The sequence below is a fragment of the Gastrolobium bilobum genome, unplaced genomic scaffold (assembly GCF_033153095.1).
Source record: "Gastrolobium bilobum isolate Gb01-03AN ecotype WA unplaced genomic scaffold, APGP_CSIRO_Gbil_v1 utg3261, whole genome shotgun sequence".
In the NCBI taxonomy this organism is placed as follows: domain Eukaryota; kingdom Viridiplantae; phylum Streptophyta; class Magnoliopsida; order Fabales; family Fabaceae; genus Gastrolobium; species Gastrolobium bilobum.
The window spans coordinates 424,404-438,916 of record NW_026899069.1 but is presented as its reverse complement, the minus strand read 5'-3'; the positions used below and the strand labels follow the sequence as shown (position 1 = coordinate 438,916).

General features: G+C 35.5%; 1 protein-coding gene across 2 annotated transcripts; it reads left to right on the top strand.

The window, feature by feature from the left end:
- Positions 1-4,912: 4,912 nt before the first annotated feature.
- Positions 4,913-11,003, top strand: LOC133286885 (transcription repressor KAN1-like). 2 transcript variants are annotated; one of them, XM_061484386.1, is made up of 6 exons: positions 4,913-6,343; positions 6,591-6,667; positions 7,223-7,268; positions 7,589-7,742; positions 9,645-9,741; positions 10,578-11,003. In XM_061484386.1, the coding sequence occupies exons 1-6, from the start codon at positions 5,374-5,376 to the stop codon at positions 10,692-10,694; spliced, it is 1,461 nt and encodes a 486-aa protein (XP_061340370.1). In that variant the 5' UTR covers positions 4,913-5,373; the 3' UTR covers positions 10,695-11,003. The 2 variants fall into 2 exon arrangements, with proteins under 2 accessions (XP_061340370.1, XP_061340369.1); XM_061484385.1 differs by having other exon boundaries at positions 9,642-9,741.
- The last annotated feature ends 3,510 nt before the right edge of the window (positions 11,004-14,513 follow it).

The following is a 14,513-nucleotide window of genomic DNA, read 5'->3' as shown; positions in this document are numbered from 1 at the left end:
AGCATCTAGTACACGGAACATTATGAAAATTCAATACGACCTGAGAATTTGAAAATTGTAATGGAGATGTTATACTTAAAAGTGTGAATCGCAACTTTCCCGAAATTATTATTTGTTTAATTTTTGTTTTTGAAAACAGAAATTGAAAGAAAACTCGTTTAGTAAAATCAATTTATTTTTTTGTTTTGGGGATAAATCAGTTTAATTTTTGTACTAAAGAACAGAAAAAAAATAAAATACAAATTTCTAATTTTTTATTTTCGGGACAAAATGAGAAAGACTGATCTCTCTCAATCACTCTTAACCACTACCATTATCACCCCCACTACCATCGTTCTGACACGACCACCGCCACCATCGCCGCAATCGCCGTCGTACCACTAGTGTCGTCGTCACCACCATCACCACTAAGACAATGCCACCACCACTATCACCACCACCTCCATTACCATTATGTCACTGTCACCACCAACACCGCCACCAATCATCACTACTACAATCGCAACCACTGCCGCCACTATCACTACCACTACCATTGTCGCAGCTACTGCAATTACTACCACTGCCACTATCACCACCATCGTCGCCGCAGCCACTACCGTCACCACCACCACCACTATCACCGCTGCCATCGTCGCAGCCACTGCCGTCACCTTCGCCATCACTACCACCACAGTCATTATGCCACCACCATCGCCGTAGCCACTACCATCACCACGACATCGCCACCACCGCCGCCACTATCACCACCGCTGCCACCACTACTATCGTCACCATTACCACCACCATGCTACCACTGTCGCCACCACCACCACACCATATGGAAAGGAAAGTGATGATCCAGATTTTTTTTAAAGTTTCATAGGAATTATTTGTTGTGTTATCAAACGCAATTCTCGTTCTCAGAATAAAAATAGAACATGTTATCAAACATATATTTTCTCATAAACTGTTCCAAGGTATAAAAATAGAAAAGAATTGCTTCTATTCAGAAACAGTGCTAGGGAACATAATGGTTGTCATGCACACCCTTATTATCTTCTTTTTTTACTATATCTTACTACCAAATTTTAACCGTTGATTTCCGTCAATATCTAATGGTTATAATTTATTGGAAATTAATAATTAATTAATAAGCATAACTCAATAAACTATAACCATTTTATTGGAGGAAATCAACAACTAAGATTCGACAGTAAGAAGTAGTAAGAAAAAGAGATAATAAACATAACTTTTGTCGTGAAAAAAAAAAAGAAAAATAAAAAGTATTGTCCAATAACTTAGATTTCCCATTTAAGCAAGAAAATCAGTCTCCAATTGATTGATTCACTAAAGAGTATAGATATATTTCAACATTTAAACAGTGAAGAAAGATAGAGATATTTATATATTTCAACAGTGATGAGAGGGGAGGAAGGAATGGCACATGATGCTGTCTTCATCTGTCTAATACTTTTTATCCAAAGTCACCATAGATGGGTTTTGACTAGAGTAATAGAGAAAGAACTTCTGCTGTATATTGTTCTCTAAGATGTGTTTGATGTCCATTTAACATTGATTTTTTTTTAATAACAAATTATGGTAGTTTAGTTAGTAGTAAGTGAGCAGAGTAAGTGAAAATGAAAGGGCCTTGATTCGATCTCCATATGCCACCTTTGGGAGAGGAAAGATTTAAATATCTTCATCCCTGATCCGACCCGTATTCGATCTGAATTAATCTTATATCCGACTCAAAGAGTCGAAGCTTGTGCGGATACAAGAGAAGCTAACTTTTCTCAAAGAGGTAATTAGGGTTGGATTAACTCCAAAAACAGAAAAAAAAAAAAAAACTGATTTTTTTTAAAATATAAAAAAAGATTTGGGTAAAATTCCCATATTTAATTCTTAACAAGTATATACTTTTTAAATTTAACTATTTAATACAATGATACTTTTTATCCTTTTCTTAAGTTACATAAGTTATTTTAAATTTTATATCCATGATCTGAATGTCTTAGTTAATAGCTAGATATCTAGTATATATTTACGTTAATTTTTTTATTTATTTAAAAAATAATTGAAATATTCTAAAGAGTTTTTAACTGGAAATTTTTCTATGCATAAAATAAATAAATAAAACATATTTATGATTTTATAAAAAAAAAATAGAGACTCAATTCAAAACATGAAAAATATTTGAGTGAATTTATGATTTAAGTTTATATACATAAGTTAGTACTTGTGTAAGTTGTGATAAAGAAAAATAAGCCCATTGCTTACCAAAAAAGAAAAGAAAAATAAGCCCATTCTAATTTATTTTAACATATGAAATAAGTCTTTTTTAAAAACATATAAATTTTATATATATTTTTATTTTACAATTTTTTAATAATTTTTAACTTAAATTTTGAGTATATTTTATTAACTTTTCTCTATATTGTAAATTACATTTTTTGATACATTTCAGTGGCACGTACGAATCATTTTAGGCTTTATATATAATATATGGGACAATGTTTATCATGTTGTAGGAAATAATTTTTTTTTCATCTATACATATAAAAGTATGTGAGTCCATTTTTTTTCTTTTCTTTTCACATAGTCCCAACGGGCCCAACTTTCAGTAAGTATTCCAAACAATTCTTTTAATGGAAAAGTTTTTCAATTGTAAAATATATTATTTCAAATGAATTTCTAAACTCATAAAGTATAAACTAAGAATAATAATTATATGATCATATTTTTTTTATTTAATTATGACAATGCTTTGATAAACTCTTAATATACATTCATATACACAATTTAATTATTACATGAAATGTGTGTAAGTAAATTAAAATAAAAAATATTTGAATGTATTTTAACATCTTAAATTCATTTTTCATGACATAAAAATTATATATTTTTAAATTTTTCATTTATAATAATTTTATTAATTCTTTGGTCAATCCTAGTTATATAACTTATTCTTAATAATGTATATAATATCATTAATTTTTTTTTTGTCTGTAAATAAAGAGGGGCTAAGCCCCAGAAACAGAAAGAAATTACAAATCAGAAACTAACAAGCTAGACATATTTCTAGCATCAGCAACTATAAGTTCCATCAACTGAGGAGGAGGATCTTTAAAAATCTTGAAATGGAGATTATTAGTCTGCCCAACTTTAGCTAACCAATGAGCACATTTGTTGTTTTCTCTCTTGGTATGAACAAGATGAATAGTCCAATCTGCTTTTAACCATAATCTCAATCTGCTAGTGACTTGAGAGTCCCTAGGATCTTCATGCTGCTCCTTTAACATCTGGATGGCTTGGCTAGAATCACATTCTAGCTCTATTCTTTTTAATCCTGTTCCCTAAAGCAGTTCCAAACCTTTTAGTAATCCCCATAATTCTGCATCAAGAGGATTGCATGAACCTAAATTACAATAGAAGCTTCCCAAAAAGGATCCATTGTGATCTCTTAATATACCACCACAACTAGCTTTTTTCATGCCACTAGAAGAAGCTCCATCACAATTCAACTTAACCCACCCTTGCTTGGGGGCTGTCCAAACGCTATCGTTGGAATCACCACGGCGCTGATAAATTCGAGATTGCAGAATCTGTTGGACAAACATCCAAATTGAAGCCTGCGATTGCTCATCATGACAGAAATGATCTTCATGGATCTCCAAATTTCTCCACTTGCACAAAAACCAACAAGTAGTAAAGAAAATATCCCTCCAGTTCTTCACTTTATTGGAGGACCACATGTTATCGATATTTAAAGTCAACCAATCCTGCAAATTCGAATTCATAAAGGAATTGGGTATCAAACCTGTAAACCAAGATTGCCAAATTTTCCTAGCATGTCTACAATCACGAAGAACATGAATAATAGTTTCCTCATGATTTGGACAACTGGGACAGACATTTAAACCTCCGCTCCACTTACTGGTTCTGCTGCGCACTGAAAGTTTAGCAAGCAAAGTCATCCACATAAACACTTTCACCCGTTCCGCTTCACTTTTTACTCTGCATTTGATACATAATAGTTAATCATTAAGGCTTGATATCATTAATCAATTCTCAAGTTAATTTCATACATATATTAAAAATAAATATTTATAAACACACTTTTAGTTATTTGACTTGATAATTTCTTCAATTGATTTCAAATTTAGTTTTTCATAATTCATTTTTTTTATTTTACAAATAGTCATTCATCCTTGCTAATTCTACTCTAATGACTTAATAATAGGATTTATTTAAAATAATAAGAAAATTACTAATAACCTGAATTTTTTTCTATGAAATGATCATGTGATATTTACTACTAATTCAATTAAATTATTATAAATTGTATGATATAATAAGTAAATATTGAAATTAGATAAAAAGTACATTTATTTTTAGTCTTGATGTATAGTCATTATATACTTGCTTAGATGTCTAAATCTCATACCAAGCATTAAAATTCTATGATCTAAGACTAAGGTATGACAATGATGATTGAGGATTTGAGGTATAATCTTCCACTAAATCACCTATCTCTTTTTTTAACTTAGATGCCAGCAACTATAAAATATTAATTAAAAATATTCCACATATGCAGCCTTCATAGTTCATATCCTCTAGTGTCTCATTTGTGAATATTTTAAACACTTGAACAAAATTAAAAATGTCTGTGTATCATACGTCTCACTAGTGTCATTTTCCAAGATATACTCTCGAGGAAAACAAAACGCAAATCCACCTGTTTTCTTTTCCATGCCTTTCTGGAATTCTTTTCCGTTTTATTTCCACTCAAAAAATAAAAAATAAAATAAAATAAAATAAAATAAAATTTAATTCCTTCTATCTTCTGTCCACTGCTCAACATATGAGTCCTCTTCTTTTCTCTTCCTCTCTATCTGTCTCTCTCTAACCTCTCATCACACTTTCACACTCTTCTCCGCTTTCTCTTCAGTATGTCTGTTTTTTCTTTACTAAACATTGCTATGACTCATTCTTCCTTTTCTTCTTAGCTTTCTCTCTCTCACTCTCTCTCTGTGTTCAAGCTTCTCTCTTATTTTTTTTTTATTTTTTTTATTTTTTTCAAAAGCACAAGGTTTTCTTCGCATATAGCTAGAGTTAGCTTTCCAGATTCTTTTCCGGGGAAAGCTAAAAAAAGCAAAGAGAGATAGAGAGAAGGAGAAAAGAAAGACTCATTGCTGAACAAAACAAAAGGATTACACACTCCTTTGCCTGTGAATATTACACTTTAATTGCTTTGTCTCTCCTTAGTATCAAAATCTGATTTTAATAAAGGAAAAAAAAAAAAAAAAAAAACCTCTCTCTCTCTCTCTCTCTCTCTCTCTCTCTCATATATATATATTCTGTTTAACCATCAAGCTACAATCTCTAAAGAAGATGCCCTTGGAGGGGATTTTCATTGAACCCACTTCAACTAATAGTTCTATTCCTGATCTTTCCCTTCACATAAGCCCACCAAGCACATCTTCTTCTTCTTCTTCTTTGATTTGTAACAATCAAGCTCAAGTAGCTGGTGGTAACAACAATTATGAAGGCCACAATTCAGCTACCTCAAATTTCCCTTCAAGAAAAGTGTCTCAAGCTCACACTGAGCTTTCTCTTGGAAGGAATTTCAGTGGTGGTGGTGGTGAAGAAGGAGGAGGAGTACTTCATGAGGAATCACCACACAATAACCCTTATTATCAAAACCAACAACAGGTTCATTTCCATCATGGTGTTCCAACAACAACAACAAGTAGCACTACTAGTTCAAGTACTCATCACTTGAATCACATAAATTATGGTGTTTCATTGCTTGATGTGTCATCAGAAGGATTGAGGCCAATCAAGGGGATTCCAGTGTATCACAACCGTTCATTCCCTTTCTTACCCATGGATCATTCAAGAGACAAGGATCATCATCATCATCATAATCCCAAGATGTGCTTATATCATCACATGTCTTCATATCCCTCTTTGTCCTCTTCTTGTTCCTCTCTGTGTTCAACTCCTTCCACTTCTCCTTCACCATACTTTGGGGGTTTGGATCCCATGTCGTTCTTGAACTCAGGAGGCGGCGCGGGCGCCACCAACGGGTCGGCGGCGGCGTATAGGGCTGCCACTGCAACAAGGTTTAATGGGATTTCAAGTGAGGGTTTCAAATCTCATCCATTGCACCATCATCACTCACACTATGGGGTTGGACTTGGACCCTCCTCTCATCTTGAAGCTTCCTCTGGTTTTATGAGATCAAGGTTTTTGCCCAAGTTACCAACCAAGAGAAGCATGAGAGCACCAAGAATGCGTTGGACAAGCACCCTCCATGCTCGATTTGTTCATGCCGTTGAGCTTCTTGGTGGCCATGAAAGTAAATTAATTTTAAGATTTTGTTTATCTTCTTTTTTATTTTCCCAACTTATTTTAATAATTTCTTTAAATCTTGACTTTAGTTTGTCACTTGCTATCTTTTTTTTTTACTTTTAAATGAATGAAAGTGAATTAGTGTATTATTAGGTGGGTTCTTCTTGTTTTTCTTTTTCCTTTTTTTTTTTTTCTTTCTTTCTTGTTTTCCACTTTTAGGCTTTTGGCTAATGTATTTAGATGGTGAATTTTAGGAGCTACTCCAAAGTCAGTTCTTGAGCTAATGGATGTGAAGGATCTCACATTAGCTCATGTCAAAAGCCATTTGCAGGTATGTTAAATGTTATGTTATGTATATGGTTTCAAATATCCCTTTTTCTTTTCTCTCAATTTCTCTCTCTCTCTCTATAATTTTTGGAGTATGGAAGAGGGGGCACGGTAGCCGATGAAGAAAGCAGTGAATGTGGGAGTGGATGAATTTAAAGACTGTAGTGAGCTAAGTAAGAGCCTTTATCGTCTGAGACAATCGACCAGACAGACACCGCTTCTGCTTACAGAGAGAGAGAGAGAGAGAGAGAGAGAAACAAAAACAGACAAAAGTCATCATTTTCCAATAATACACCTCTCCTTACAACCTTATCAAACATCAACCTCGTGATTAATGTGCAAACCCCAGACACCCTAACGTAGAGAACAGAGAGGGATCTAAATGGGAATCACCAGTTTTTATTTTTCTTTAATTTATATTTTATACAAAGAATTGTTTTTTATTTTATTTTAATTTTTATATATGTATATGTATATACTTGTAGTGTATAGTTTTCTTTCAAATGAGGAAATGCCTTATTTGTAAGTAAAATGCCTTGTTTTATGACTTTGTTCCCAGATGTATCGAACTGTTAAGACCACTGACAAGCCTGCAGCTTCTTCAGGTAATTCGTATTGTTCAATCTTCAACCATTTTTTCCTTTTTCAGCAGCTTTTTTTTTTTATTCCTCTCTTAAACATCACGAATATTTATTTAGTTAATTTTTTATATAAAGGAAAATGCCACTTACCTTGTTCTTTTTCAGACAATTTTATTATACTATTACCACAAGTATTCCCTTGTTTCTATTGTCTCTTACCTATACATTAATCCTAAATAAATTAATTATATAAAAAATACGAAGATGTGTGCATGCATGCACTTACACATACACACAAACATGTTGCAATTTCATTTTGGAGTCATTATTATTTTTTGTTGCAGGACTTTCAGATGGATCAGGAGAGGATGACATGTCTCCGATGGGAAGCAGCGGTGGTCTACGGCAATTTTCCGACCAAAGAGGGTTGCCGGATCGGCCAGTGCAACAAGATATGGACTACTCTTCGAGCACCACTTTATGGAGTAACTCTTCAAGGTACCATTACCATTAAAACATTACCAATTCCTCTTTCTCTTTGTTAGAGAGATTATAAATAAATTCATATGTTTTATATATGTGCTTGTATAAGTAGACGTATGTACATATTAAATGATTATTTTGGGACACTGCATTGCTTGATTTGCTTTTGCTTTTGCATGGTATCTCTTAGAAATCAATGCAAACCCACGTCCGTCACACTCTTTTTTATGAAGAATAAAAAGGGTTCTCGTGGCAGCTTTTGCTTTACCTGTGTTTGATTGATTTTCTTCTTTCTTTCTTTTTTCCTTTATATATCTTTTGAATCTTAATGAATTTTTTCACCTAATCAGATATGTAGCCTTGGGTAGGTACAACAAAAGAAAGCTACAAGACATAACCAAACTTTAATTAGGATAAAAGGAAAGCAACCTATAGCTTGATCATTCGCCTATTTTATTATGTGTATGTGTGTGCTTGTGTCCTAATACTACATAGTAATTACAGTTGATGCTTACCCATCCATGAACTAACTGAGCAACGATATTAAGCATATCTAGACACCACAGTCAAATTCAAAATCTTAAGGAATTTGGTACAAGAGTCTTTCCACTAATACGATGCTCACACAATCTATTCTTAACCAATGTGAGACTTCATTCATGCACACTTGAATTCCTCAACAGATCTTAACTAAGGAAATATGGAACATTGTTAAAAATGTGGTTGTATTATTCTCTGCACCTGTAGTGTGCATAAAACCCAAATGATGAAATCGTTCATATTGAGTGTGTTTTTCTAGAAGCATTATTGTTATTACTTACAATCTAAATTGAAATATATCATATTGTATTTGGTAATGGGGATATTCTACTTCTAGAGTTTTCGCTTAAGATGGTGTTTTCTTTTGCTTTTTATCTTGAAGACGTGCTAGATAGATTCTCACGGAACACATTGCACCAAATATGTTAGACTAAATAGGTGATGAAATTCTGCAAAGTCATTGATTCATAATATCGGCAACATACACATAGATATATAAGTTTATACCGAAATATAAATGCAAAAGGGGATGCTGAAGATAGATTTAAAATCCAAGGGGATAAATAGTCGCTCTTGCAGGTAAAGTTTTATAGTAATGATAGCCTTTAATCATATATCTTTTAAAAATTGAGAGGCCTCTCCTCTTTCTCTTATTCAGTTTTTGGATATATTAAAACTTCTAGGACCAATACCTACTGCTGTTTGTCATGGTTGAAAAATATTCCCTTGTTATCAAAAAAAAAAATATTCCCTTACGTAAACTTCATCATATTTCCTTAAATGAACTTAAATTAATGGTCTAGAACTCTCACTAAATGAAAACCAGTTTTGGTGGAAGCAAACAAGCAAGGGTCATAATCATAAGTTATGCGGTCATATTGTAAGTACAATTGGCAGTTTGGCACGTGCCTAGCCAAACCATTGTACGGACATTATGTGTATACATGAGTCCTTTGTTATTTTTTATAGTGCGTATATATTGACAGTACTTATAAATTTTATTAATCAATGATCATCATAGATGTAATACATTGATTTAGGTATGGTTTAATTTATGTCTTTTAATGCAATAATTTCTTTTTAAACAAGGAAAATTAATTTAACAACGGTTTATCGTTTATATATAAGATAAAGTTATATATACATTTCTTTCCTGAATGGCTAATTAATAAAAATTAGAAGAGTAAGCACAACATAGGTCAAAGATAATTTTTCTCTATTTATAATAATTAATAGTTCACAAATATGTGACAATTTCCGAATTTCTGTATGTAGTGTAATTCTCATCTTCGTGGAAATTATGTGTGATGTAATGGAACTAACGCAAAAAAATTTTCATGCTTGTGTCTTTCGGATGTTAATGGAATTGATCAGCAGTAGAGAGCCATGGCCACAAACTAGTTCTAATGACATAGATGGTTTCAGATCACCTATCTTCCAGTCACAATCAATAGCAGGAGGGCATCAAGTTCAGGTATAAGAGATTGGTGTGTGCCTGTGTGTGGGTGTGTCTATATATATATATATATATATATATATATATATATGTGTGATTATTTTATGGGTTAAAAGTTTAAAGGATTTAACTTATGTCATTTTAACAATTTATAACTATCTATTAAGGTTATTACATAATTATAATATTAAAATTGTATTCTCTCCACACGTCAACAAACAGTATTTAAAGAGAGAGAAAAAAGTACAACTTTAATATTATAACTAGGGGTGTAAATGGGCTAGGCCGGCCTACATGGACCTACGACCTAGCCTATATTAGGCCAAACTTGGCCTATTATAAGTAGTAAAATATAATAGACCTAGGCTTTTAAAAAAACCAATTTAGAAAATAGATCATAGGTTTTTTTTGTACATGTCGGGCCTATAAGTTTACAGGCAGACCTATATCATGTTATTTATTTAAAATATAATAAATAAAATTATTATTTAATAATTTTGAATAATAAAATAATATTATTTTAGTTATTCATTTAATTGTTGAATGTTTAATAGGTTTAAACAGACTTAGGTCAAGACTTTTATTTTTTGAATATAGGTCATGCCAGAATTGTAATTTGAAGCCTACACAGGCTAATAGGTCAGGCCATACCCAATGTTTTTTACACAGGGTTGGCCTATTTAAGCCAAAGTCTAGCTAGTCTAGCCTAGCCCATTTACACCTCTAAGTATAACTATGTACACCCTTTGTACATAGTTATAAATTGATAAAATGACATAAGTTACATATTTTAAAAAGACAAATAATTTTCCCTTATTTTATATCTAATTTACAAAAGATTGTTTACCCTACAGGAGTGTGATTCAACTCAACTCAAGAACAGTTTGTCAGGATCTAATTTAGAGTGCAAGAACCCAAGTTTGGAGTTCACATTAGGCATACCAGATTGGAATGGCAAAGGACAAGCCTAATTTTCATTGGTTCCCTTATTTTCTGATCTATTAATTATGCATAATTTAATTATAATCCACGGTGGCAACTTCATCTTTCCTGAAATAGAGATGCGGTATTAGTTATATGTATAAATTGGTGTCAAGGAGAAGAAGTAAAAAGCTCTACATATAGTTCTGCTAAGTTTCTTTTGGAAGTTTTCTGAGTTTATGAACAATTTTGTTTAGCCTTTTATTGTATTTAAATTTTATTAATTGGTGAGGAGGAGGCACAGGAAGAAGCTGATGTAGCTGCCAATGTAGAACAACAATGAAGAGAGATAGAGAGGAAGGGGAAGAAATAGAAAACTTTATTTTGTTTAAACCAATTCCCATTTTCTTCTTGCTCTATTTCTCTCTCTTTTTTTCTCAGGAATATATATTTTAATTATCCTTCTTGTCACTTTATTTTATTAAAAGAACAATCAAAACTTCATAAGCAAAGTTTGTAAAAAGGTTTGATGTAAGGGTGATTCTTCAGATCTAGATTCAGATAACAGAAAAGAGAGAAGAAGGAGTAGTGAGAGAGAAAATAGAGAGATTGTCAAACATTTTCTGTTCTATTCCCCACGCCCCTCATGGGCTATATCCTTTTCTGTTACAACGCTTTTCTGAGTGCATAAAAGAAATTACATAAAGGAAATTATAAAAGCTGAATTAAAGGATTTATATTTCCATGGGCTCAGAGAGCACTAGCAGTAGTTCGTTAGGTAATTGGGCCTTCGCTTAACACGATTGGGCCTGGTCTCAGTTAGCTGGGGTCCTGGGGTTGCTACATTCCCCTCTCCTTCAGAACAGGCCTCGTCCACGAGGTACAAAGGGTCAGACATAGGGTTAGGTGGGCAGATGGATTGAGCATGTGGCAGGGTGTCATTAGTTGATGAAGGGATAAGAATCTGGGATGCAGGCTTCTCATTGGCTGTGGGTTCGGTGGCATTAATGAGGGAACTGATATCACAGTTGGCTAGGGTTAGGTGAGATGGAAAAGAAACCGCGTCTGTTGAAGTAGCTGGGGTGGAATGTTGTGCTGGAGAAGGCAACTGTAACTGGTTGGGTAGGTTCAGGGAGACCAAAGCCTCGTCCTCCCATGTCGAATCCTCCAGTGGTAACCCTTGCCATTGTACCAGTGACTGAGGGACCTGGCGTCCTTGCTTCCAGATCATGCGACGAGAAACGATGGCTGCGAGCACATGCGTGGGAGTGGACCGTTGTAAATCTGTAGGGAAAGCATGGATCTTGTACCTCTGTGTAGTAGTGAAGGGTCTCAGGAGAGACACATGGAACACCGGATGAACACGAGAGTCAGCTGGAAGTTGGAGACGATAAGCGACCTGGACGATGCGCTCCAGAACCTGATATGGACCAAAGAAACGTAAGGAGAGCTTGTGACAAGATCTCCGATGAACAGACAGCTGTCGGAAGGGCTGGAGACGAAGGAGCACTAGATCGCCGAGTTGAAAAGTGAAATCTTTTCTTTTTTTTATCAGCCTGTACTTTCATGAAACCTTGTGCTCTTTTTAAGTTTTGTTTTAACGATGACAGGAGTAAGGAACATCGTTGAAGATCCGAGTCCACAGCTTCTAGGGAAGTTGTGCCCATAGCATATTCGAGGAGACATGCGGAGAGCGGTCGTATGTAGCCTGAAAAGGGGAAAAACCAGTGGATCGATTGTGAGCAGTGTTATAATGAAATTCCGCCCAACTGAGGTACCAGTGCCAGAAGGAAGGATGTTCATGAACGAAACACCTCAGGTACTGTTCCAAACTTCTATTAACCCTCTCTGTCTGTCCGTCCGATTGTGGGTGGTATGCTGTGCTAAAGTGCAGATCTGTTCCGTGCAGTTTAAAAAGTGTGCGCCAAAATTCACTGAGGAATATGGGGTCACGATCGGAAACAATGGACTTTGGAGGACCATGCAATTTGCCAATGTTGTCCCAAAAAACTTGGGCCACTTTAGCAGCCGAGTATCGAGCGGGCAAAGCAACAAAATGGGCCCCTTTCGTTAATCTGTCTACAACCACGAAAATAGTGGCAAAACCTGCGGAAGAAGGAAGATGGGTGATGAAGTCCATGGACAACGAGGACCAAATTTCTTCAGGTATGGGTAGTGGTTGAAGAAGGTCGTATGGGGCATGGTTGGGGGCCTTTGTTTTCTGACAGATCTCACAGTGTTGAACAAACTGTTGAACGTCTTTCTTAATGTTTTTCCAGGTAAATTTTGCACCAAGATGAAGCAGAGTTCGACGAACCCCCGCGTGGCCACCCACTTTGGAAGAATGGAACTCCTGTAAAAGAAATGGGATCATGGAAGATCCAGCAGGGACATACAACCTGTGGCGATGGAACAAGAGACCGTTATGAACGCGCCAATGGGGACGTTTAGAAGCATCCAAATTGATATCTTGTAAAATTTGTGTAGCATAGGAATCATTCTTTATCTCGGACTGTAAGACCTCAAGATAATGAGTAGTAGGCACAGTAATCGCCAATAGTGCAGGGGAAGAAATAACTGATGTCCCCTCAGGGTGGCGGGACAGAGCATCTGCCACCGTATTTAATTTGCCAGACTTATATTGAATGGAAAAATTAAACCCCAACAGTTTCGCGAGAAATTGTTGTTGATCTGGGGTTTAGATCACCTGGGACATTAAGTGATGTAAACTCTGGTGATCCGTCTTGATGACGAAGGGCGAGCCCAAAAGATATTGTCGCCATTTAGCAACCGCGGAAGTGATAGCAAACATTTCTCGAAAATAAGTGGATTTAGATTGCATTAACTTAGACAATTTCCGACTGAAAAAAGCAATCAGATGATTATCCTGTAATAACACTGCACCGACACCTACACCTGAGGCATCTGTCTCCAGTATAAAAGGTAATTGAAGATTAGGTAAGGCTAGTATAGGAGCCGTGGTAAGCAGCCGCTTGAGAGAATCAAAAGCCTGACCCGCCTCTGTTGTCCACACGAAAGCATCTTTGGACAGTAAGTCGGTGAGGGGAGCGGCTGTCATAGCATAGCCCTTAATAAAACGGCGTTAATAGCCAGATAGACCAAGAAAAGCCCGTAATTCAGTAACCGATTGGGGGGTGGGCCACTGTTGGACCGCTTGGACCTTAGAGGGGTTTGGAGAGACACCCGCAGCAGAAACAATGTGACCTAGACATTGTATTTCATGCACAGCAAAAGAGCATTTAGTGAGCTTAGCAAAGAATTTGTGGTGACACAGTGTTTGTAACACTTGCAACAAGTGGTCCTCATGATCTTGGAGGGTAGAGCTGTAGACTAGGATATCATCAAAAAATATGACCACGAATCGACGTAAAAAACGTGCGAAGACATGGTTCATGGTGGCTTGGAAGGTCGATGGGGCATTAGAGAGCCCAAAAGGCATCACCAAAAATTCAAAGTGACCACTATGGGTCCTGAAAGCAGTCTTAGGCACATCACAAGGCTTCATTCTGATCTGGTGATACCCAGATCTTAAGTCCAATTTAGAAAATATTTGAGCTCCATGAAGTTCATCCAGTAATTCATCAACAGTAGGAATGGGGAATTTATCTGGGATCGTGAGGGCATTGAGAGCACGGTAGTCCACACAGAAACACCATGTGCCATCCTTTTTACGGACCAAAAAGACTGGCGAACTAAAAGGGGAGTGACTGGGTTGTATTGTACCAGACTCAAGCATTTCCCCTACCATTTTCTCAATCTCAGCCTTTTGGAAATGAGGGTAGCGATAGGGTCTAACTTGGATGGGCTTGGAGTCGGGTAACAGGTTAATAGAATGGTTGGTGGAGCGG